A 27,130-nucleotide genomic window follows, 5' to 3' on the forward strand; every position below is an offset into this window, starting at 1 on the left:
GAAAATTATACGTAAGTGTCTTCCTTCCTTGCTTCGAGGCTGCCTGTTCAATGTCCTATCGCAGAAGACGCAATCTGCTCAAAGTGGAATCTCGCGAACAGGCTGGAACAACGAGCCTTGAAACGCCGCTGGGCCAGAATAATCGAGCGCTGTAAAAAGATTAACGAGGCCCCGCTGGTGTATAAAAATACGATTTTTTTAACCGAAACACCAAGAAGAAAGAGAAAAATGGGAAACTATGTGCCACGAAGCGCAACGAGTTTGAAAATTTTCGACCCGGATCCACACGGTTTGTACAGAGATAGAATTTTCATGTTCGGAGGCGTGTAGAGCGATAGCGAGATCGAAATCTCTTCGCCTAGAACGATTCGATAGCGTGGCAGATAGAAGGTCGTTTCGAAGGAAAATCGTCGAACGTGGAACGAGACGAGACGAAAGAAAAAATCTCCTTCGAAGATAAATCCGCCGTTGGAAAGCGGCGTTAACGAAGATAACGAGAGTTGGACGGATGGAAAACGTTCGTCTCGAAAGATCCGTTCGCACGGCTGTTTGGTTATCAACCGCGTTGATTTTGCACAACGCAGATGGTAGGCGTGAAGATACAATTTGCTTTTGAAAATCGCGTATGTCCGTGATCGAATCGATTCGTTTTCATTTGCAAAATAGAAAGCGCGAATTACCCGTTCATGGCGATAATGAAAATTAAGTTGTTCGTAACTGAAAGGAAAATGGGGCTGATGAGCCGTGCGATCGAGCCATTAATAGTCGAGGACTCGCTTTTACTTCTAAATAACTACATGACTCGCAGAGTTATAGAACATCCGGTCACGTCTTCGAAACTCAGTCGAACCTCGTCTAACAAAGGTATTCGCCGGCCTGAAGATAATAAAATATTCTTTCGTCCATGGAGAAAATCACTCGCAGCGAGCCAGCGTCGTTAAATCGCCTGCAAAGGATGCCGAAATGAGCAAATTCAGCGAAATTTCTGTACACTTGAAACACAATGCGGCCGACGAGATAGCTCGGAGGTGTTCCTTTCCGAGCGTACAGGATAATAACAGGGCAGTCGCATCGCGTGTCCCTTCGAATCGCACTTGTTCGAGCTTCACGCGCGAAAAACGCGGCACGCTCGGAGGCATGCCAGCTCCTTCGCAGGGAATTCTTTTCCCTGGATCAGTGACCGCGGTTCTGTCTATTTACGAGCCGACGGTGCCGTTGAAACGCGGGAAAAATTTGTGGCTTTCGAAGCGAAAATCCCTCGCTCGCAGCTGCACCGGGGGTGTTTGATATTTATTCACCCTCCTGCTACCTTATCGCGCGATTTATTGCCCACTGCAGCCTCCATTCCGATCTTTTTTCTTCCTCGATAGCGGTTCCAGCGAATAAGTAGACCGCTGTGAATTAGATGTTTTTCAAAAAGAGGCAAGACAAACGTTCGTTTTATATCAATACGGAGGCAGGATCTCGGAGATTCGACGATCAAGTCGATCGTGATAGAGTTTGAAGGAGAGTAAGCAGGACTAAGAACGGGCGGCGGATAACTTTCGTGGTTATCAAAGTGCAAAGTAATCGAATTCGGATTAACGGAGGGTATCGTCGGGACAGCGGCATCGAGAAAATTGAATTGTCGGTTAACGAGCGGAGAAGTTTCCTCGATTTTCCGTTCGCCGGTGATCCTTTGCATTAAAGATTACTCCTAACTTGAACTAGAGAGGAAAGGAGAAGCCTCGATCCGCCATTTTCACCAAGGACTAAGCTAATAAAGGGGAGGAACACGAGGTGGAACGACGAGTAACGCCTCGATCGTACGACGACGTCGATCAATTCCACTGCTAATAACCGGCTTCTCTGGCGTTAATGATGTCACGATGAACGTGTAGCGAAACAAAAGCCCACGTAACCTCCAGCCTTTCCTTATTTAACAACGATTCTCGATGAATTTGACCATCGGGAATGAAGCTTATCGATATTATATTTCAGCGTTAGATGAACACGAACGTTTCGCTTGGATCAACATTCTCTGTAGAGAAATCGGATGATGTTCAATGATGCGATAAAGGAGCACGATACAAGAGGACTTTAATAAGGATTATAAATCGTACAGCTGCGCCTGTGCGGGAGGTTCGAAATCGGTCGTTTCGGGAATTAATGCTCGTAGCAACCTACGTAATAGATATTAATACGCTGGCAGATGATGAACAGAGAATTAGAGAAGATATTGATTTCGACTAAACAGCGTTAAAAGGAACTCGCGCTGTTGGATATAATCTGGGTTAGTCCGACGTCGCGCTCCACTTTCGCTTCAATTCGCTCGATCCATCGACGAACTTTTATTCGACTGACCGGCGAATCGTCCGTTAAGGAGAACGCATCGAGAGAAATTGAAATTCGAATGGAACGGTGCGCGTGCAGTCTGATTCTGTAGAATTGGGAGAAGTTTAATTGCGACATTGTGGCTTCGCTACTTGAACGAACGAAACGGAACGAAGGCGTAACTGCGACGGAGACTTCGTACAGATGGTAAATGGAATTTTAGTTATCCGGGTGATTTTCGTTGTTCGAATTATCTTGCGCGATATTAAAAAAAAAAGAAGAGATCTCCACGTTGAATCATTTTCTTGCTTATTCGGTCATAATTGTACGGATTTACGGGCAAACAGAAATCGCGAGTCGAAGAGCTCGCGAGATCCGTCACTGGGAAATGCAGCGAACACGATACGCGAGAATCAGCGACAGACACGTTCAGCTCCTTTTCGTTGACGTACGAAGGTTACCGGGAGTCCTTGTCGCTGTGGAATTCGAAGGGCCAGGTCGACCTTGGGATTCTACTTGGTATCGGCGGCCGGTCCTTTCCAGATGGTACACGAGGTCAAGCAAAAAGAACCGCGAACGCTCCTCCAGTCCGGACCTACCACTCTTCGTCTCGCTTTTTCTTTTCTCCGCCACGTTACGCCTCTCCTCGGACACCGGCCCCCTTCCGTTTTTCCATTTGTTTCTGCTACCCGCGAAATCGCGTAATCCTCCCGGTTTCTCCTCCTCTCGTTCGTCTTTCTCTTCGTCCTCGTCTTCCTCCACGGGTTCTTCTTCCTCTCTTTCTACCTCCTCTTCGTTGCACTCTGACTCGCCGTTGCGAAATGGCAGCCTGACATTTAGACCGTTCGGCCTGCCGTGACATCCAACGAGATTTTATTGTGCAACCTCGAGTATCGTTGCCTTTAATCGAGATGAATTTCGAACCAAAGGCGGTACGTTAAATTTGGCGAATCTGGTATCAGCGTCATTTGTATTTATAGAGGCGAGGAATCTTGCAAGCTGTGGTTAAAGAATAAAGTGCCTCGTAATCAATGGATTTCTATCTCAGTCACTGGTTTCTAAATCGGCCCTTGACTTTCTGATTACGAGATACCATTGCGGAGGAACATTTACAAACGAACAACTAAATTTTAAGTTAATTCGATGTTTTCCACAATTGTCCGAAGAAAATCCCAGTATAGAGAAGAAAATGCAGGACTAGTTTCACCTTCTCTGCTGCAGATATTTGTAACCGCTTTTCCTCATGTACTCTTAATCCTGTTTCAGTTACCAGTGGGCGGGGGTGGTGCTGTGCTGGTGCTCAGCGAGCTTGAAAGCATGGCAGCCAGGCAACAGCGGGAAATTGCCCAGCAAAGGCGCCTCCTGGAGCAGAGAGAGGCCCGTCTAGCCGTGCTTCGAGGCGCACAGGTGAGAGAGAACCACTTCTTCCAACCTAAATACGGAAATCGTTCTGGAAATTGCTCGACAAAGCTCCAGTAATATTCCCTCGGTCTTGGCCGGCTCCCGATGCGTTCACCTTCCGCTCGTCGATGAGCCCGGCTTCCGGTTGCGACTCAACCTCACCGCTCAAACACACCGCCGTCTTTTCGTTTTCGTCTCTGTATCCTCCTATCTTCGATATTTTTCTACGCGCGATTGAATTCAAATATAAAATTCGTAAAAGACAAAACAGATGGGAGACGATAGTCTGGAAGATTCGTGAAATTTTATCGACTAAAATTACGATGGATTCGTCCTTAGCGTCTCGACTACGGTTCGTTCGGAAAACAAAGCATCCTCCAGACAAAAAAAAAAAAAAAGAAACAAAAAGGATCATTTCGAAAGTTTATGAGGTTTTCAAAACCGAAAACTCCTAGAAAGATACAAAAATATCGAACGAACATGGCCAAACAAGATCTCGATTCTATAGAAATACATTACCTTTGAGTTTTGCTAGAATTTGGCTGCGAACTTTTCGAAAAACCTATTACTTAGAAATATTTATAAAATGACAAAATAAATACGTTCTTTAGATATAGAGAATAGAGTGGTAATTTTCTCGGTTATGTCCGACGTTAACCAATTACCTTAAAGGTAGTCGCGGAAGTACTGCCGAGTCGGATCCAAAGTAACTAACTAAAAGAACACCGTGTTCAACGTCACTGTTCTTCCCGTTCGGCAGGATTCGATGTTTAGCTGTTTACAGCTGGCGAACGACGATAAAACGGATCGTAAAGAACCTTCGTTTCCCGTGATATAAAATCTTGGAATGATCCTGCGACTTTCATCGGCTGCTGCTAGTCCCCGCTGGTCTCGCGACGACCAGGGACTCTTCGGTGGACCAGCCAAGCATCCGCGTCATGAATAATTCAAAGTAATAATAGGCTGGCAAACAATTTATGCCTATTATCGACGAAATAACTGTCCATTCTGTTCGGCCTCGTCATCTCGAAGACGATCGAGCCGTCTGCAGCTCGTTGCCCACCAGCGTCGAGCGGTTTCCTCGCGATTCCGCGCGATTCATGCGCCACTCGCCACCGGAAGATCTATCACGCGCACCGTAATAAAGCATAATCACCGCGCCAAGCACCAGGGAGCTTCGTAATTCTCGATTAGGAGGTAAACGCGTTTTGTCCTCGGCCGTCCACCTCTCACGGCTATTGTAACCGCTCTCGCATGGAATCTCGCTGCGATGCTGCGCGCTTTACGACGCTCAGGTGGATTTCGTGGATGAGAAACGTGCAACGTGTTCGCGTTATGATTGAACTTAATGTTTATCGAAGCTAATGCGACGATAATGAAGATACGACAGACTACGCGTGCGTCGTAGCGATAGAAATTCAACGCGACGCGAATAGACAGACTTGCGGGCACAGGACGCTGCGTTTTGAATATTTTTGGACACCGTATTGCCACGTGCATTGGTTCCTAATATAGTATAGCTACTTTCTAGAGGTTTTAGAGGTCGCCAAAGCCGAAAATGCGGGCCATTTTTTCATGGAAATAAGTCGCAAAAAATTTTGGTCAACCTGTTGATACGCGACGTTGATACGTGGATTTTGAGGATACCTTTTATGTAATTTGATACTCTTGAATTACCGTATAGCTTGCTCTTTACGCATTCGAATCGCGAGTAATGGATTAGGTTTGAGTTATCTTTTATATTCCAGTTTTACTCGGGTTTCAATGGTTAAGACTCTCGTCGATCGAATATTTATAAGAGCGAATTTTCAGAACCGTTCATTTTCGTGAGAAAGGAAGTTCGTTTTAGACTTCAGCGACCTAAAATACCCCGGAAAAGACGTATTCGGATCAAAAATTGTGCATTCCGTATACTATACTTTATCCTGAGTAAGTGACGTGCTGACATCATCTGTTACATCACCAATGACGCATAGAACGACGCGCGTGCAATTTGTGCGTGCAGAAGATGCCTGCTGCGACAGAACGCGTCATCGGAAGTCACGGCACCTCCGCACACCATGACAAGGATTTTCATACCGTTGCTGGATTCCTCGCTGACGTCGTCAGGCATTACGCCAGTACATCTTCTGCGATGGCCACCGTATTTTTCCTTCCCTTTCATCTAGTTGATTCAGGGTATCGTAACGGTTCGTACGCGTCACGAGAGTCGCGATTCAAGTAGCTCGAAGGGAATAATTTCTGGAGCTGAAAAATACCGAAGAACACCTGCTCTGGTCGAGTAAATAATTAGCAGGTTTCTATCGTTCGAAATGCGCGATAGCGAGCAAAGGGCAACCGGCAATTACATCCATCCAGCATTGTCAGTCTCCTCGAAAATGCCTAGCTAAACAGCCGGTTGTCCTCTCGCGAGATTCGATGGTAATTCGCGTGAAAGAAATCCGAAGGCCAGGTGTTCCTCCGGGAACGCCAGCGATTCGTCGTTGATGAATTCGCGATCGTGCGAGAGTCTTTCGCGTGGATCGAAATCGGACGCGGTTGACTCGAGAACGAAGAAGACAAGATGGAGTAGAAGTTAGTAGATGTACCTACCGTTAGTCTGGCATTGATAGCCATGACCTTGACCCTGTGTACGAAGAATTCGACTACAGACGTTTGAAGCGAAGAAACGCGAGAGATCGATAGAGCTCGGCGATTATGTCGCGAAATGACGCGTCATGTAACGAAGACGTTACTCGGTTTCTATACTACGATTCCTCGATTCGTTTTCATCGCAACACAATTGCGAATCACGCTGTGTAGAATAAACTGCGTTCTCCTTTTGTCGTTATTATTCGTCGGCAACTATCGATAGTTTACAACTACAACGGACACGCGATAATTTTAAATACAATAGAACAAGGTCTGTCAACGTCGGTCGATGGAACAATGGCGCGAAATAGCGGTATCGAAGAGGCCGCTATAGGGATGATGGAGGCGTTCAAATCACCGATTGAACTCGATCCGCTTAGCGCGCGATTTTAATCAAGCCGCGTCCTCTCGACTCCCTTGCAGCCTCTCGCGAGTTGGTTAAGCGCGTAGCACGCTGAATTCTTCGTCGAGGGCGACGGTTCCTTGTCTCGTGTGCTTAGCACTCGACGGCCGTGTAACGAGCTCCTTCTTCTACGATATTAACGAGATTAAGAGCCTCTACTGCGCTCCGCATCCACTTCGTGTCGTTAGCTGGCGTCGGTCTAATCTTCCAACCGTTACTCTCAACAACGAGCCCTGACACTTTGTTAGATCGCGTGCAAAAGTCTTGAAAAATATCAAAGCTAGAGAGAAGACTAGCAGGATGGCACAGCAGCAAGAGGATTCCGCTCGCTCCGCTGATTGAAGTATACAATTACGATTAACGATGCGACTATCTCAGACAATAACACGCTGTTGCCAAAAACACGTATTACAAGGCAAATCTACGTTTTTATGAACGCAACTAAAAATTGAATCATCGCTTGGATACCAAATATTTAATATTACGTATTTAAATTACTGTACCTTGAACGTTCTATTTATATGCATGACGTTTCGTAAGAGGATTCGCTTCAGCAATGGCCAGGAGACACAAAAGTAACGTAAGGAATTCATACGAACGTGTGACCTATCTGATCTTCTTTCCAAGTTATGACCACTTCTGTGTTATCATAATCCGCGACAGCTTATCTTCATAGAAAGTGCTCGAAGTGACCACCCTCGGTTTGTATGCTTTCAGTCGTCGCGTCAAAGAATCTGGCAATCTCTCCAAAATTCCAGGTGGATGTCGAATAATACAGACCGAGGATAACCATTTCGAGCACGTTCTACGAGGCTAAGCTATCGCGGATTTTCGTAAGGCAAAAGTAGCTATAACTTTGAAATACGGCCAAATAGGACACCTGTTCATACGAAGTCTTTTCATTATTTTCGTATACTCTGTTCACTCCTGATGCGGGCCCCACGTGTTATGAAACATCCTGTATTTTCGAATACTACGCGCATTCTGTCCATTTTTGTCAAATCTTCCATAAGCAGTTGAAAGCCCGCAGTCCAGCAACTGATCGGGCCAGCGTTCCTTTCAACTCTGCACAGTACCAAAGAAGCATGGCGGAAGTTGGCAGCTCTTTCAACGATTTCTTGTCTCCCATTTCTCCCGTTTCCACCCTCTGATACAAAGAGCTCATCAGTCATCCCGATAAAATCGAGCCGAAAAATCCCACGATACACATGGAGCCTCGTGTCACTAGCAACGCGCCAGCTTCACGAACGATTCGAAGTAATACCGGGTAGACGGCGACAGGACTCAGCCAGGATTTTCTAGGACTTGAAAGCCTTAATCCTCGGCGTGATGGCTCTATTCCTGGGACGAGACGAGACGAGCTCGATACCAAAGATAGTGTGGGTCGCGGATCCCTCCATGCGGTATCGCTTTAACATTGACGGGCGAGCTGCTTTTGCTCGTAAGCTCGGGGACTTTTTAACGGTTGACAATACGCGCCATAGAACGTTCTAGTACTAGCAAGCATCCAGGCGAATCTTACTTTCTACGCGAAAAGGTTGACGGTAATTTTAGTGGGACGATTCTCTGGTGGATTACCGGACTCTGGTCCGACCGCGTCTGCTAAATTCCACGTGGATTTTAGAGGCGATTTCCGTAGAAGACTCGGTGTCCGTTTTCTCTGGACGATCGTAACGTAGAAGGAGGGTGATCGTTTCATCGGTGGAGGGTCCGAATTCGTCGCTGGTTAAGCTCGTCGGAGGCAGCTCGTTTCGGCGGATTTGGTCGTCTCGCGAGCGATATTAATAAAAAAGGCAAGGTAAACGAGAGAGCTGCTGGCAGCGAAGCGTAATGCCATAGAGAAGACAACGGGGCTCTCTCTCTGTTATTCGGTAACCGCATGAAATATTCTACGACCTCTGCGTCCGTCTCTGTCCCATTCGTTAGTCAGTATTCACTTTGGATCCGCTCTGTTATTCCGCTGCATTCAGCGCCGTATTCAACGAACGGTGTTTACTGTTTCAGGAGCCAGCACAGCAGGACAAACTCGCCAGATTGAGGCACAGGCTGGACCAACAACAAAGCAAGCTGAATCGGCTGCGATTGCTCAGATCGCAGACCGACCAGTCACGTGCCAACAACGCCACGTTGAGTGAGTTTATTAACAAGTCTCTTTCTATCTTTTATTCCATCCAGTTCGATATATTTCATCTTTGTTTTGGGTGTCGTATGTTAACACATAGGAACTCCCTGATGGAGCCACTACTATCTTCTATTCACTCCGAGTACCGTACATTCGTTAGAAGCTATTCGCGAATCCCTATAAAAGATCCCTATAAAGCAGAGAATCCCCGTAAAATGTCCGATGATAAACTTGTTTAATCCAATTCGCCGGGATTATCGACGTGCAGAGCGGCAGCGGCATACTGCGTTGGAGAGTGAAAGTTTGGTCCGGACGCAACGAATCGTGGCCGAGGAAATAAAGAAGAACTTCTCCAGCCATTTTGGTACCGAGGATATCGTTCGAATCCGGCACGATCTCGAGCGAAGAAGGAACGAGCTTCGTTATCGTTTCGTTCGTGTTGGCGAGAGACGAACGCAGCAGGAAGGCGAATTCCTGTAATTTCCAAGGGGATCGAACGTCTCGTAAAAGGATATCGAACGAGCCAGCACGAAGGAATATCGGATTCAATAAAGATTTCGCGGACAAAATGGTCCCCATTCGAGGCAAATGGCTTTTCTCGGCCGTCTCACTCCCATTTTCGGGCTCGGATGATACATACGCCGTATTTACGGCCACGATCTACCACGGCCCCGTTTTGGTCTTTCCGTGGAAAGCAAGCCTGCAGGATTTGCGACGAGATCCTTGGCCAAGGATCGTGCAACATCGTAGCTGTCTTTTCCATCGTCGAAGGCTAAAACGATTCGTGAGATAGAACCCCGAAAGTGACAACATCGTCGATCCTAGGTTCTTGCCCGATACAAAGATCTCTCGAGCTGGAGAAGGATCGATATGGTACGATCAATCGTCGTGTTTGATTCGAAATCGCTTGCACGTCCTAAGTTGCCGAACACTCACGCTCCAACTACGAAAGTTCTCTACTGAGATAATTCGGTATTCACGCGCCTGTTCCCCGTTAAGCAAGACGCTTCCTATTCTTAAACCCAATTCCCTTTCGGACGAGGAATTCCAATTGGTCTCGTTATGAACGACACCTCTTCGGTTCGAGGCTTTCCAAACATCATCTAACTTGGTTGGAGAGGAGTTCCACTTACCAATGAGCGAAGCATCACGCGATCCTATTCGGAAGAACCTCCACTCGTTACCACCATCCATTTCCAGCAGCTCCTGCCGAGTGGTACGCCGCACGTGATTCGACGTCTGTCTGTTACCGATTCAACCACTGCTGCATCATCGTCCTCGTTGTCTTATCCGCTGCGTTCGCGGATTTTCTCTACTGGAAGTCTATACGTCTTTCTCCAACAAGTTTCCCGCAAATTCTCCTCAAGTCACTTCGCGACTGAAAGGCGGTAGACCGAGATCAGCCCGGTGAAAAGTGCAATCGGTCGAGAATAAGGTTCGGAACGAGGACAGAACCCGAATGGAACGATCCGATCGCGTTACCAGCGGAAATTCGTGTAATCCACTTCCTATAGAACGTGAAACTTGGTCCTCGTTCACTGATAGATTCTCGTTTCCGCGGCTGGGAGCTCGTACAAATGCAAATAGTGGGAATTCATCGTCGGAACATCTTGGATAACCGTTCGAAGCATAAACTGCGTCGTACTTGCGACGAGTTTCCGGCGCGACGTCTGGAACAGTGGTACGGATTCGAAACTTTGTATCATCCTGACCCAATATGGTGCGGCGGCCGCAAACGTTAGTATCTACGCTTTATCCGAATAATAATATCCGAGAAACGTTTATAGAGCGCGTTGCTTCCGTGTTTTGCGCCTGATTCTTGCATGAAAATTCAATATAAGAAAGACGATAATTTTCCGAAGGAACTTTTATTTATTTTTTTTTTTTTTTTGTGTCTTAAAAATCGGACAGACGAAACATTCTCTTCTCGTTAGAAACACACTCTACATCTCGTTAAATTAATTTCAACGTATCATTCGACGAATCTCCGTGGCAAAAAGAGCTTTAAATTCGCCATACTTGCAAATACGTTGCATTCTAGATGCAAAACAGAGGGTTGTACGACACTCGGAATCAAAGACAGTCTCTTTTAAATATACCCTCGACGCGAAAGCCTGGCGAAGATTCAGCCAGAACGAAATAGACGCGACCGTAATCCTCGTAATCCCGGCGTTCTACGCGCGATGCGGTTTATTTAAAAAATCCTGCGAATTAAACGGTCGACTCCATAGTAGCTGACGGGGCGGGCTTTAATTAAAGAGGGCTTTCCGGCCTCTCTCGTACGTTTCACGGACGGAATTAGGGTGGCTCGAGTGAATTTGTCCCGGCAAAAGTCACGACCGCTCTTCCTCGCGTCGGATGAATCATTCTCAGATACGTATCGTTGGCCTCGCGATCGTTTATTTCGCGTCTGTATTTACTGTATTTACGTTGAAATGTCTGCCGAATCGTTGCGAGGTTCGTCCAGGATTTCATTTCCTGGCTATCGGTGTCGATGCCGCCGGGGAAAGATCCAATTCTCGACGTTACAGCAGGTGAATCGCTTCGTAGGGCGAGAAGTAGGGTTCCAACTACGTCTGATATGACAGAAGTTTCACGACGTCGACGAGTTTACTTCGTTCGAAGATAAACCTTTTTGAGTCGCGCTGTCTCCCCCGACAAAGAGTCTGTTCCTTCCGAAGAGACGATTCTTTTGGTCGCTCCGAAGGTAAGGGACGTTTGACGAGCCCTGAAATTGAGTTTGCCGATATTTCAGTCGTAGCAGGGTGGAGCGACTCTTTTTTCTTCTCTTCACGGAGACAAACGTCGTCGAGCAGAATCGAATATCGCTTTGTTTTTTATCGAAGACGATATTTACTACTGGAATCGGAGTTACTCCCATTTTTTCTTTACGTCGAGGGGATTCCTTCGATATAGAAACAGCGTATCGAAGCAGTGATCTTTTCTCTTTTAAGGAAGCGCAGATTTCAAACGCATCGAATACCAGTTACAGTGTGTACCGCGTGCCATGGCCAACCGACCAGGAGGTGATTCTACGCGCAAAAATGAGTCGAAAACGTGGAATAACGTTCTTTGTTCGAGGCTTCGTTTTCGAGAAAATCCAGTTCGAAGATTTGTCAAGTACATTCGAATTTGACTAAATTATCCGCTAGATATGGACAAATAATCGGTAGAAGGCTATTCTAGAAGCGAAAATAGGTGAAAAATGTGGAAGAAAATCTTTCTGTTTAAGCCTTCGCTTTTACGAAAATAAAGTTCGAACATATTTAATTAAGAATCGACTCAATACACGCGTATGACAAAGTTTTCCTTTCCTTTTTCTCGGACGTGAAACGTCACGCGAAAACAGATCAATTTTCAATTAATTTTCGCATGTAGGATAACCTCCTACGGACTATTATTTACTCGTACCAAGCCGATAATTAGCCAAATTCAAGTATACTCGATAGATTTTCAAAGTTGATTCTCTCTGAAACCAAGCACGGCACAACAAAATTTTATTCCACGTTCTCGACTTATTTCAGCACGTGGAATCACCACCTAGTCGATTGATCACGTTATCTGGAACACTCTGTATATCTCCGCGTGAGAATTCGATTTGGAAATTGAAGAATGGTCGTTGGACCGAACAGCAGGAGACACTGTTTAGATAATCAGCTAAGATAACCGTCGAAAACCGGAACCATCTATCCTCTTCTCGCGAAACAGCGAAAAGTTTGGAGTTAGCGCCGCGGGAATTTCAGCAGGAATAAATCTCCCACGGAGTTTCCGTCGTAGTGAAATCCGGTCCGCTAGCTGACAGACGTGGCGGCGTAATCGGGCAGACTCGTATTTTCCGTCTAATAGTTTCCACTTCGCCGCGTAATGGCCCAACTTTTTGACAGACCATGAATTCTAATTTCGACCGTCTCTATCGGAAAACGTCGCCTCCCCCCGCCTGTCTCAACTTGAAAAGACGCGCTTATCTCCTACTCATCTTCCTCGAAGAGGAAACGTAGCTATCTGGAAGATTGTTAACAAGGTAACTCGTCGACCGGAGTAATAGGAGACAGACTAACTGGCTGGATCGAGGATGCAGAACGGTTAAATCGATATTCAATCGGATAATGGAAGCCCTAGAGGCTTCTGAAAAACGGAGATTGTCCCATGATCCGTTTCTCGAGACTCGCCACGGTTAACATTCTGAATGTCGATAATGACGTGACTGATGCTAATGGCTTAATCTCGAAAGCAAAGAAGATTATTCCAAGTCGTTCGTCGTAACGCGTGAAACGCGAACGCAGTTGTTATTCAAATAGATTATAATACACGGTGTAACGTGGATTAACGCGTCCGAGGTACAAGGTGTTAATGCGTTCGCGGAACAGCAGTTTGGAAGGTAAAACACCTAGCCGTGATTACGAGTTACGCTTGGCCTTTCTTCGAAATACGCTTGGAAATAGGAAATTACGGTTTGGAATGTCGAGATCGTAAAACTGAAATTCGACCGCGAAATCTGAAGCGAATAAAGCGAATCTTTCTGGCCATTTCAACGAGTGGAAATTTATCAAAGCGTAGGTTTCCCAGCAATGACAGGTTCGCCACGTTCTAAACGTAAAAGTCACGCCAGCCTTCTATGAATTTCAAACGATCTCGTTTCCCGTCGTCGGAGCATGTACAGCGATCTTTTCCACATCGCGAACCTTCCTTCCACGAAATACATCCGAAATAGATTATTTCGGGCAGATCAGCGGAAAAGTCGAGTCTATAATTTAGAATCTCGTGGGTGAAAGGTTAGCAGAGAAAATTAAAGACGGGCTGCGACGTAGGTGGATCCTCTTGATAACGAACGGTAATTTCGTACATCGTCCACGGTCTAATTTTACCATATCTCGAGGCGTTTCTTCTTCCACGCAGATATTTCCCGAGATTTTTGCTCGACGAAACGGAGGAAGTCGAGGGAGATGGTCACAGAGGGCGTGGAATAACTTGGTCCGACTTTTCCTCATTTGTGTACATAATGTGTTTTAATCCCTGCCGGACGATAAAAGTGGGGAAACGTAATATAATTTTTCCCTTATCTATGGTCGATGTTTAAAAAAGAGAGTAAGATACAATTAGAAAGCGCGTTATTCGAAAAGTAAGGCAGAGATACGGGGAAAAAGTGCGAAAGTAGGAAGAAGTCTAAAATACCAGAAATACGAAGGTCCCTCCTTCATTAGTTTAAGAAGCGTAAATTAATTTTCCTCGAATGGCCACGAGTAAACTTAGGTTGAATAAACTTAAGCCGATTTCCATGTTTCTAAAACGGCGAACTCTGATACACTTCGGCACAGTTTTAAACACTCCTGTGTTTCTTGGCAGAGAATTTCGGGACTGTCTAAGACTCTAAACCTCGTGATAGATAGAGATCCTGCTTAAATTTCGCCCTCGGGATATCTCGATATAATTTCATCGTTTTGCGACGAAACTCCAATGAAATTTTCAATGCGAAAAATCGCCTGATTTCCTTTGATGTAATAAAAATCGCGCACCGAGATCCTTTCACGGATTCGACGCTTTTTCCCTCTCGAGTTCCGCCATTATCTCTGATGCCGAACAGACGGAATCCAATCGTACAACTTTGGCCGATCGATTCGAAGGTAAAGTTGCCTGTCGAGGAATCACGAGATCAGGAATGGAAACGGTTGCTGAAAATAGCAGAACTTTTTTTTTTCGACGATGCACAGAGACGAAGTCTTTCGTCATCCCCCTCGTCGTTTCTTGCACTCGCGAGCTCGATACTTTGCATTTACCAGGTTCCTCGTATTCTTCGTATTCCTCGGCAAGTCGTTCCGCGAGAATAGACTGATGCGCGCCCGACGAAAGGGAAAAACTCTCAAGTATCGACTCGAGCTACCTTAAATTATTAATCGAGAACGGAAGCTGCAGAAAGGAGGATTCACAAGCCTTGATCCAATTGAAAGCCAACACGGATAGAAATTCTCGCGCGAGTGCCGAGAATATCATCGTTCGTGCTTATGTACGACGAAGCAGGAATCACAGTTAAAGGAACATAAATTGCAATATAAATCGAAGTCTCGTATCAAATTTCTCCTACACAAACCTGTTAGATCGTCGCAAAAATTCTTTTAATTTTATCTCTCATTAAGTCATTATATTAGGTCATCCCATAAGTTCGTGCCGACTTTTGTGTGTGCGTTTCATGTGTCGATTTATGAACATACGGCGATAAGGGACCAATGCACTTGAGCTTAGCTGACGGAGAACAGGCTAGAGCAGATTTTCGTGGGTATAAGATCGTAATATAGTGAACACAGTGACTTCTAACAGTAAAAAATCACGAGTGAAATGCGTATCCATTTTCGACATCTCATGTTTTATGAATTTCGGAAAGGAAGTTCTGTAACAATTGCCACGAAAAATATATGTGCTGTTTACGGAGAAAATGCGCTTTCATCTCGCACCTATAGGAAGTGGTTCCAACGTTTTAGAGCTGGGAATTTATGTTTAGAAGACGAGGAACGCTCCGGGCGTCCTCCTCAGACAGACGAAGATAAAATTCGGGATCTTGTTGAAAAATCACGAAGTTTGACAGTTCAAGAGATGTCAAATGTTCTGAAAATACCTAAGACAACGATTCGTAGGTGTTAAAAAAAAATAACATATATAACCGCTCGAAAAACGGCACGAACTTATGGGATGACCTAATACATACGATCCACTCTCGTCTATATCATTTTTCCAAAACTGCTGTGATTCCTCTAAAAATATTGTATCGTTATTGTTCAGGATTTTCATCTCATTCGTTAAATCAAAGTCTTAGTTGCAATTCTTAGTGCGCAAACAATTTTTTAATGGAAGCAACAGATAGCTATTTCTCGGCAATTTTTAACGTCGAGAGATCTCCGAAGAGATGGAAGAGGCTGATATGTGAAAATGGATCGTATATAATTCAGTGATATTATACAGGGCATGAAATATTATACACTAGCAATGTCTAGCAATGAAACGAAAAGAACTTTCGGTACAACCCACTGTAAACTCTCGTGCGCGGATAAGTACGATACAATTGAAGAAGTTTTTAAATTGACCGGCAAACTTTCGCCTAGTGTCTATCGCAAATATGACGAGCTCGAATTCAAAGCGTACCGCAACGGAAATATCAGAGAATCGGGCAGCTGTTTTAAAACGGTTTCGTGGTTTGAAAAGTGAAGCGACTCGTGGAAGCGTACCGTTTGTTCTCGGATTCGCGGCAGAAAGAAAGAAAGAGAAAAAAAGTAACTATGGAAGGAAAAAAAAAGAAGAGTTTACGCTCTAACGTTCGTTTAATTAACAACGCGAGCAGTACTGCTTTTAATTGCGCGTCTAACGAGCGAATTCTGTATTTTTAGTTTCACCAAGCGGGATGAAAGTGGGAAGAAAATCTGTCGATCGATCAGCTAATGCGCACTCCTCGCCAATTAACGATTACACGCGTTCATTTTACAATCATCGACCGTCTTATCGTGTCTTCTCACTTGGATTCATAATCAATGGGTCATCGTCCTTTTCGCTTATCTTGGAAGGATTTTAGCCTGGTGGAGAGGAGCTTGCGAGACGCTGTCAAAACACTGGATGTTGATAACCAGAAACTGTATGCATGTACATGTATCCATGTAACGTGTAATCGCGAACAGTCGCAAATTATTAAATCGGCTCGACGATCTTCTTCAGCCGAGAACATGTCTGGTGTTGCGGCAGTTTTGCTCCCGTTGGTTGTCTGAACGATAGTCAAATCAGGAATAGCACTTCCCCTTTTGATTTGAATCTATTCTTCAAAAGATGGAAGAAAATGGTTATCTCCACGAAGAATCCACGGAATTCACTTTCAAGGATCGATGTATTCGCGTATTGATTAAGATTCGAATTGAAGCAACACAGTGAACAGAAGTACCATCGAACGTTCACAGGGTCCACACAGAACGCACGACACTGACTGCAGCAACAGGGAACAGAACATCTTGAACGAAGAAACAGTGCGTGAAAGGATAAGGAAAGAAATGAACGGCTATAACGATACAATGGATAGCGATAGACTTTTGTTTAATCTACAAGCGATTTTCAAAACGTGTTCGCGTCTAACGAGCGGAAGACAATCCGCGAGACAGCTGCGGTCATTGAGGTTTCATTTATGCAAGGAATTAACTGGCTCTGACAGTAAGCCACGAGGAAATAACAAGACAAAACGAAAATTATAATATCAATGATTTGCGAAATGTGTTAACGTGCTGCAGCACGTATAGAGTAGCTACCCTCGCTGGCAACCACATTTTCGAGTCTCCTCCGTCTACATTTCACGAACTGGGTTAACGCAACCGTGACCCTCTTCCGATCGCGAAATCTCGTTTCGACGGAGCACAAATATGATCGAGCGAACATTGTTCGCTTTCCAGCGGAGAACAAATAAGAGGAGCGACGAACGTGATCCCCCATTCCGTTTCCTCCTCATCTATCTTCTGCATAGGGTTGTTCGTCTCCTTTGCACGAGATGCGTGGATCGTTTTAGAACGAGTGCTCCGGAAGACTGTGCCTGAAGTACTTGGATCGCGAGTTCTCATCTCTATTTTCTCTAGAAACGGGGCTAATTTCTGGGCTCTTCTTGTTCCACAAAATTGTTAACATATTGCCGTGAATTTGACCCGAAGGGAATTTCCCGTATGATCCAAATGGTTCAAATTGCTTCTGATAAAAAATACCGATGGCGGTGTTTCTCTTTGAGTGTTCCCCGTGCGCTGCTTTTAAACTTTGAGCGTGAGTTTATGTTTGCTATACTCTCGAAAGTTTCGTATAAACTCCACTCGTGCAACACGCTAGCTATTCCAAATGTGATTACTTATATACGTGTAGGCGGTGAGTCCTAACCTTGTTTCACGTTTCATTCTTGGAACACTGTCCGGAGTTCATAAAATAAGTTACAACTTGAAAAAACGACGGAACGAGTTTTTTTTTTCGAGTGTCAGAGTTTTTAAGAACGCTCGATCTCGCTACTCTCTTAAACGTCTCTTCGTGTTTCCAGCGATCCTTTATCCTTCGCGTTCCATTTTGGTTCTCGTGCAATGCTCCGTAGGCTCTGCCGGTCGGGAAATCTCGTTTCCATGGGAAATAGAGAGGCTGGAAGTAGCTTCGCGATAGCAAATTTTGTAAACTTTTCTAAAAACGTGTCGCCACGAAGATAAATAAAGATCATTGACCTATGTACAAATTCCTTGTATTTCGATTTCTCTTTCACTCGAGAAATTTCGTTCTCGTGGAAAATGAAGGCTGGAAGCAACTGTGCGGCGAAAAAGACCTCTAAGAAACGCGTTGCCGCGAAGAGAATCGAAAACCATCGACCAACGTACGTACAAATTGCTTGGATCATCGACGAGATCGGATGCAATGCTCGTTCGCGATAGCAAGAAATCATCCTCGCCCTCTCTACGAGCCGACAGTCGAAAAGTTTCGTCGACGAAAGAAAGTAAAACAACGACTTGCCGCGACGAGCATCGGTAACCATCGGCTTTGCAGCTTTTGAGCACTTTGAAATCTCGCTGGCCTGCCTGTCGACAGGCAGAGCGCAGCGGAAAGTTTTCCAGCGAGCCGAAGGACGCTTTAGAAGCGCCAGGCTTCCACCTGGAGATTTGGTATTCAAGATGGAACGCTAGTCGAAGCTCCCTTGGTCGAAGTTTCGCAACGTCCCGTCAAGTCCTGCGAAGAATAAGAGAACCGATTTCTCAGTCCGATTTTTCGAAGGCGTCGCTTTTATTCGGGTCTTACTATCAACGTAAAAAGGGGAAGAGCGTCTCGGGACGCCTTTGACTCCGTCGAAACGCAAAAACGGGATCGCTTATCTTCCCGAGCTCAATTTTGAATCGATTTCTCTCGTGGGCTCGCAAAAAATCCCTCTAGGGAGTCCGATATGTTATGAACTGGCACTTCTTCCTGGTTAAACTTTTCACATAAAGAAGTTCCTACGATATAAGTTCGCGTAAGTCTTATCTAATTACGTCTTTTTCTTAAAAACTATTGCTCGATCCTTAATGGGTCACTGATTAATCTAATTAGTCACTGATTACGCGTCTATCGAAATTAACTTCTCGCTTATTCATATATCGATCCTTAGTATGCTTTGGTCGTAATTAATACCTAAACTACGAAATAAGTTCAAGGACAAAGGAAATTAATTTTTCCGTGTTCCTTAAAGAAGATACGCAGGACTGGAAGTCTAAAAAAAATAGAGTTAATCTAACACTTTTTTTCGCTTACAGGTATTTGATAAAAGATTAAGACTTTCTAACTCTGTGTTTTTATTTCTTTTATTAAATAAAATTACAAAATAGCGGAGTGGTATAACATTGTCTTACTTCATATTCAGCGGAACCTTGTTTGCTTGCAGCCAGTGGCAGACGTGGCTGGAATGTAAAAAGTAAAACATTTTTATGCGAACGTAAACAAAAATAGATCATAATGTAGCGTTTGATGACTTTTTTTAGTGTCTTAATCCGCTGAGTTTCTACAAACGTTTAAAGTTGTTTTTCTTTGCCGGAGAATAATATTTTGTCTCTCACAAGCCCCCACTTTTCGAAATTATGGAAAAATCGTGTGCTACATCGAAGGTAATCTATTTTTGTTTTTAAGTTCGCGTACAAAATGTTTACCTTTTACGCTGGATATGGAGTCAGATAATGTGGCAACCACTCTGCCATTTTGCAATTCTATGTAATACAAAAAACATAAACACAGACTTAATACATCGCTTGAAGTTTCCTATAAAAACCTTCGTCGTTTACCAAATATTTGCAAGCAAAAAGAAAAGAGATGTTAAATTAAAATAGCATACCCCCTTAAGCTAAGTCTCGATCGACAGACAATCGCCCGCAAACACGTGTCACAGCCAATCAGCGTCTATCTCTCGTGGAAAATCCGCAGAAAAACAGATGCCTATTTGACTGCGATATTTGTTTGCGAATAATCCTCTGTCAGTACAGACATTTAGCCTCGGTAAGAATCTTCAAATTTCGTTGCTCGGCAGTTACTCCAAAGTCAACGGAAAATCAAAGGCAAAGAGTAACGGCGGCATTCACGCAAGATACTCGAAAGATGGACGACAGGAAAATTGCCAGGGTACTTCGATAAATTTGAATCAGGACACGGCGCTTGGCGTATCGGAGGCACGCGGTGCTCGCGTATCAGAAATCCATTCGGTCGGCGTAGACACGGAAAACACGGTGTATCCGCGGCACGGATGCCGAGAGGCGTATCGAATCTCGAAGCCGCGCGACAGCCGGGAACACGAGCGAGAGTTCGCCAGCCGGCACATATAGCCAGAATTCGATAATGGAATTCTAGGTCATCGGACAATAGCGCCACGCGACGATACATCATCCCCTCGCTCTCACCCTCTCTCTATACTAGAGAGATTATGTAGCAGAAGCTTCGAGCGATTGGCCCACGGTCTCGCGAGTTAATTTTAGACGAACTTCATCCGCGAACACCGCAACTCGTAATTTTAACGAATCGACCAACGATACCGGCGATCGAACAAGTTTGGAAAAAACGCTTGGATAATTATTCGGGATCTTGTCGATTTTTGACGACCGTGAAATACGTTGTCGAGGTCATCGTTCTAAACAGAGTTTTCCCTATGGATATTACCGCCATTCGGCTTTGATTTTCGAAATATTCGCGCACAAAGGGCCTCCATGCAGCGTGTTCTTTCTATTCTTGTATCGCTTTTTCAGCTCGCAGATACCATACGTTTTATCTTTACGTCTCTATGACTGTAACCATAGCCGAAAGCGTTTGGTGTTGCGATATTTTTCACCGATAACAGTTCCTTCGCAAGAGTTGGCGTGGGATCGCGAATCGGGAAAATTGAGGACGCGTTTTGGAAGATCGAGGAAGTTTCATAAAACGAGAGCTCTGTAACTCTGCGGAAGTTTCTAGGGTTTTCTTTGCCTCTGTTTCCCCTTCGATTCAAAAGGTACTTCGAGAAGCTTCGGCATAATGGTGGAAAATTTGGACACCAATTAGAGATAAACATCAACTTTTCTCGTTAAAATAATTCAACAGCTTCGTCGAAGCAAGCTGTACGTCTAACTATTGTGTTCTGATTTACTAAAGCTGGTCGAATTTTCGCAAAGGAAAAATAGCGGAATTAAGCCAATAAACCCTTGCGTCCAACTTCGAGACAGCCCGCGTATAAATAACAGAATGCTGGCCATTTCGTGGTAGCCTGCACGACGCGAAATCATTGGCGGGGGAAAACGGGTGAGTCTAACAATAAGAACAAGGGTGGATCTTCGTGGCCGATTTATTGTTTTATTTCGACTATATTCCTCTTCGATGCAACGAACTCTGACAATCAAATCCAGCGTGAAAAGCAATCGAGCCATAAAGCATCCTCGACGATTCTAACCCGTACTCTCGTTTAAAAAACAACGAATCGACTCTCGAGTACGCTGGATTCAAATTAAAACGAATCTACGGGATAATGAAAATGAGAAATTTCTAAAAATCCATCGTTTCCATGTCGATTATTAAAAGCTTATATCGCTCCACGTGTAAGATACGATATGGTTGTTCGACTTATCGTCGTGTTCGTAGTAAATTAACGGAGAGAAGTTTCGAAATTTCCGAGAAACTCCAGAGTGCTGGAAACGGCCGTTTCCGGTGAAAACTCGAACGGAAATCCTCGTTCGCTGCTGATAGACGTGGGAAGTCGTCGCGAATTTGCATGAACCCGGCGACTCTCTGGAGAATCGAAGAAGTGTAATAGCCGTCGGAGAAGCGGTGGCCAATTTTCGATAGTGCAATCGAACTTGCAATTGCCGGAAGGTCCGGTGTTCTCAGAACGTGTTCGAGGTGTGATACCCTATGTGCGTCGCGACCTCGCGAAATCGATAATCACCGCCAACGTGCGGCCACAGTGACAACGTATCGTCAAACTCGAAGCAATTAATAGTCTCCTAGTACAGCCGGCACGAAGTTCCAGTTAATTATCAGAAGAATTTGACGATCGACTGTTATCACGAACAGAGATACCGTTGCGGATAAATATCTCTTATTATCGTATAAAGAAATTAATACGATCGAAAAGATTATGCAACACGTAATTTGAATTGGCCAACGAAAATTCAGCTCACATTCCATCGAGATCGAATTGTTTTTCAGAACGTGCTAAATGAAATTTCCGAACAATTCATATTCTTAATAATATTCTTCTACATTTTCGAACACGAAACTCAGCTTCTAAAGTGTCCTTCATTCTCTTCCACTAAATACGATCTAAACTCTTGAATCTTTAAGGAAGAAAAGCGAAGCAAGAGAGTTGCTAAATTTTCCGAGATCCATCGAGGCAATAGATTCTCAACTGAGGATTTTAAATCGTCAACGTACCTCTCAACGAACGACGAAAGTGGCCTTTTTTCACGTTCATAGCGAGCATCCTCTTAGAATGGTATGAAAGATGCAAACGAAACTCGAGAGAGATTGGTGCGTAAACCAGACCAGAGAAATAATCATTAACCAGCTGGTTTAATGTTTCTAACGTCAGGATCGCGGAGAATGTGGAAATTTCTGGCAAAAATCGGCAAACGTTGTCGGAGAGGAACTCGCGCGATACAGCGGCCTGCGTTTAATTAAATGGCATCCTTTTAATTGGTGCATACAATTAAACGACGAGAATTCATCGATGCGAACGCGGCACACTGTTGTTGTTGTTGTATCGTTTATCGAACGAATATCTCTTCGCGTCGCTGCTAACGACCGTTGCATCTTTAATCGTGCAACAGTATCAATTGAACACGTTTTACGCAACCTGATCCAATTAATCAGACCGTTTCGCAGTTCGCATTCGTTTATCGTGTAAAAACGAAGCAGCTCTCGATCGTTTCTTTCATCCCTTCCGTTTGTCGCTGGATTTCGAGAGATTTTCAGCAAACTAGCTATAACTGAATCGGCGAGCAGAGTCGCGGAATACGGAACGTTTGAAACTCAGAAGCATACGCAGGAGACCAAAGTCTGAGAATGTTCAGCGTCGAATTAGAGTGCTCGTGTTGTTAAGAGTAAAGTTCGCTACTAGTCTAAGCATTCTCCGCTTTTATAAAGCTGCTGCGCATCTAGTTAGCACGTATTTTACAATTCTCGAGACAGCAACGCGACCGAAAACGACAAATTGCTACGTCTCTCTGTACCTACGCTTCGAAGAGTGAATTTTCCACAACGAAAATGTTGGTTCGCCCGCTAACTCTCGCCACATAATTTCCAAATTAGGCATACACGAAGCCGCGGCGTACGGTTCGACTCAGCTCGCAGTAATTTCGAAAAGGGACGAGCTTTCGCCACGGCATGTCTGTCTCGCGGTTCACGAGCGTTGCCGAGAGGCAATAAGCTGAATGCAGAAGAAAAGGAAAAAGAAGGACAAGAGAAAGAAGACGAAGAAGGAAGGGGGAATGGAAATGAAAAGTCTAATAAGGCGTGGCTGAGACCGATCGTTCCTCTGTGGAGCAGCGCGACAAAAGGTCCCTTCTCCTACATTCTTCGCCTCCATTTTTCCATCCTCATCGTTTCCCGGGCTGTTTTTGCTCGCTGCTTTCCACCCGCGGGAAATGACGGCAAGGCGGTCAAAGGCCTACGAACCAGTTCTCTGGTTTTTGCGAATCCGGGTCTCCTTGAAATTAAACGCCACGTTGCTTTAATACATACGGTGAGAGGTTCATGAAGACTTCTGGCCAAAGATTTCAGTTGCGAATAAAATTGCGAAATTGTAATCGCTTGCAAAAGTATTCCTAGTGTGTAACCGATATTAAATGTTAATTCGTGAATTTACTTTCCGACCGATATTCAGTGCCGATTACAAAGATCGTCGATCGGTCGCTGTAACCAAAAAATCGTACGAAGGATTTTGAAGAATTATTTGAACCTCTGAGGTCCTGAAATATTTGGAACCGCGTTCTCGACGAAAAGACGACCTTCCTGAGCGTTTTATTTCTTACCCACGACTTACGTCCGTCCTTCGTATATGAATTCTCCGGAGGTTTTCTAATTAAGAGGAGCTACGGCTGCCAGCGGACCTGAAAAGCTTAAAATTCTCGTCCTCGTTACATCCAACGAAGAGATTCGCAATAAACGTCAGCGCGCTGCAAAGAAATGAAACACCAGAGACAAATAAAAGAATGGAGACCAGTCGAATCATGATCGCCGCGCAGTATTCCACGCGAGGCGCTCTTCTTCGCTGGATATATATCGAGGACACGAGACGAAGAATCGTCCTTTCCGCAGGACAACCGTTCGGTCGTCCAGGATACGCGTGGTTTACGAGCTTTCGAGGCAATTCTTCTGCGGTGGTATCGAAACGAGACAGTGGAACGCGGACGACTGGTTCCAACGCGATGTATTCCAGCGAATCGAGCTGGAAAACGCGAGACAGCCGCGTTGCAACTCGAAAGAACGATCGTTCGGAAAATCGAAAGGGTGGTGGGATGCTTCGATCTGGTCGATTTGCTGGAGAAAGAAATTCCTGGACAGTCGAAATACTTTTGACAAATTTAACAATCGAAGAGAATCGAATAATTTCTTTTTACGATTGTATATTTTCTGTTGTTTATTTGTTTGTTCGTTTGTTCGTTTATTTATTTATTCATCGACGTGGAAACCCTTTAAAAAGAAGAAGATTATACATCTATGAAATGCAAAATTGTATAATGATATAAAATAACGGAGAGAGATGGGAACAAACAAAAGTCATAGCGAATTACGAGCTCGTAAATGTTTAAACGAGTGGGGCAACTGATAAAAGAGATCAAAGGATGCATGAACGTTCCATGATTAATTTGCTGAGAATCAAATTGTGGAATAAATAGCTTGTTGAAAATGAATTCTAATTGGATTAAATTTCGTTTATTCTTACGAGAGAAAGGCGCGCTTGTAGAAATCATTCTTGAAAGGATCGTAGGTGTAAGTTGCAGTACACGTGTAATGTTACGAAATGCTAATAGAATTTTCCAGAACGAGCCTTCGTTTTCGAGAGATATGTTTTTTAATACCCGTCGTTCTTTTGTATAGAACTTGCTAAAATCGAAAAGAAAGTCATGCGTTAGGCCATTCAAATCCTACGAGATATTCCGCGAACCTTTCAGTGGAAAACCGTACAGCCCTTCGTGTTTCCCTTTCAAATTCGATAACGGAAGCTTCGAGTTCTCCTGCAGCTCAAAAAATCCTCATCCATCGGCGGTAATTCGATGTACGAACTCGCGCGAGGCAAAGATCCGTGCGACGAGAAAGCTACCTCGACTGGCGAATAACGTTGGAAAGTTGGAAAAAGTGTCAATTAAAGGAATGATTTACGAGAGACACGGCAGGGATTCGCGTTACGAGTCGACGTGCTACGATCGGGCAATTAGTCGTTGAATTGTTTCGCCGTTCTCGTTCCGAGAACGAATCGATAGTCATCGAATTGGAAAAACGGGGACGGAAGATCTTGGAACGATCGTCATTTTCGCGGTCAGCGAGGAAAGCGTTCGTTTCTTTATCCACAGATGCGAATTCCTCTGCTTGGAAGGTACACGACTTTCTCGTCTTGGGAGAAAGGAGAAGATTATTTGTTATTTCAGCTCGGATACGTTTCTTGTTTTCGATAACTTCTACTTTAAAGTGCGGTGAGCAACGGAGAGAAGAAGATAACGTCGTTAGACGGAGATTAAAGCTACGAAGAAAGGTGTCGCGAACGAATCAGGGAACGGATCAAAGGAGCGAGGAAATAATTAAACGAAAGTTTCATCCTCGCAAACTATTGCTTTGTCGGGTCAAACGACCGACTCGTTTCACCTCCTCTTACAGACTCCTGCTTTATCTTTGTAGGGATATCGAATCAGTTTCCGGTTCATACTCGAAGCCGTGCAACTCTAAAGAAGAGACTCGAGAAGTTATATATCGACTTGGAACGATACTATTCCATTCTCGAGAACGATACTCTTTAAGAACGAGTTTCCTCGATTAAAAAAAAAAGAGAAGAAAAGCATTCCTTTTACGATATAAATCTTCCACCTTGATTTCTCTGCACAATTTCTTAAACAAAATGTAACAGTTCTTAAATAAAATATTGCTTTCCGTTGTAACGTTCTTCTTGGTTTGATGTTCACAGCCTCGGACCTGGACTGCATAAGGGCGCTGTTTAACGAGAAGGAGAAAGAGCTCTCTCTGGCGGTGGCGAAGGTCGAGGAGCTGACGCGACAGCTGGAGGAGCTGCGGGGTCGACAGAACGCAGCCGGGACCGGAAACGGAGGTGGAGGTGCTGGAGGCGTCGGTGGCGGAGGCGTTGGCGGCGGCGGTGGTGGACACTTGTCGACGCCGGCCAGCGCCGAGCTGGAAAAACTTAGGAGGGAGCTTATGGTGAGCCCTTTCACACTCTCTAGCCGTCGCTCCTGTTCCCAGCTGCACCATTCTGGGTCGTGGCTTCCATTTGCAATAAATTGTAACCGACCATCCGAGGGCGAGTAGGTCGATATCGTCCGTTCCGCGAGTGTGACCGAAATGCTTTTACCGATCCCACAGAATTTTCTTATACGATGGTTTCTTATAGGAATGGTTGAAATCTTAAAGGGTCGGATAGAAATTGAACAACTGTTTTTCTTCTTTTTCGCTTTAACGTCTTAAACGAAGCAGGATTCGTGTTACTGATTCTAACGAGAGCTAGGAAATTGAAACGAATCCCTTTTCCCCGTCAACAGTATCGTAATAAGATGAACGAGCAGCAAAATCAGATGGTGTCCCAACAACGGTTAGCCCTGGCACAACGACAAGCGGAAATGGCGTCGATAGACGCGAGGATAGCCCAGCTTCAGGGTCGTCTTCAGCGTAAAAGAGCCTTGAATCAACGACTAAGCCAGCAACTAGGCTCTGGAAACCGCGCGAACGCGAACACGGGGTTCACGGAGTCGAAGCTGGACTTCAACGCCGGAGGAAAGTCCAGACCCGCTGGAAACATAGCCGCCATCGAACCATACTCCCATATACCGAATGACAACGATTTTAATCTAAACAAGAACGACCCCAAGTACCAGACACTGCCTTACAACACCAAGTTCACGGTGAACTTCAAGGCGGCCGAGGACGACGTTAACAAGAACAAGATTCAGCACTCGGCCAGCGCGTCCCAGCTGGGTCAGAGAGCGGCGTTTCAACAATTTGGTCATCAAATCGCTCACAGCCAGTCGCAGTCGCATATTCAAGGTTAGTAGTTTGAACAAAATTTTCGAAGA

At 44.8% G+C, this 27,130-nt stretch overlaps 1 protein-coding gene across 5 annotated transcripts in view; it reads left to right on the forward strand.

The window, feature by feature from the left end:
• Positions 1-27,130, forward strand: part of LOC117214310 (putative uncharacterized protein DDB_G0271606) — a 108,218-nt gene that overhangs the window by 75,795 nt on the left and 5,293 nt on the right. For all 5 annotated transcript variants that reach the window (XM_033460308.1, XM_033460304.1, XM_033460306.1 and 2 more), the window contains 4 exons: positions 3,580-3,720; positions 8,753-8,879; positions 26,014-26,261; positions 26,600-27,101. In XM_033460308.1, coding sequence (XP_033316199.1) covers positions 3,580-3,720; positions 8,753-8,879; positions 26,014-26,261; positions 26,600-27,101 — 1,018 coding nt within the window. The remainder of the gene's footprint in view (positions 1-3,579; positions 3,721-8,752; positions 8,880-26,013; positions 26,262-26,599; positions 27,102-27,130) is intronic.

The sequence above is a fragment of the Bombus bifarius genome, unplaced genomic scaffold (genome assembly GCF_011952205.1).
Source record: "Bombus bifarius isolate JDL3187 unplaced genomic scaffold, Bbif_JDL3187 scf7180000009200, whole genome shotgun sequence".
NCBI classification, from domain to species: domain Eukaryota; kingdom Metazoa; phylum Arthropoda; class Insecta; order Hymenoptera; family Apidae; genus Bombus; species Bombus bifarius.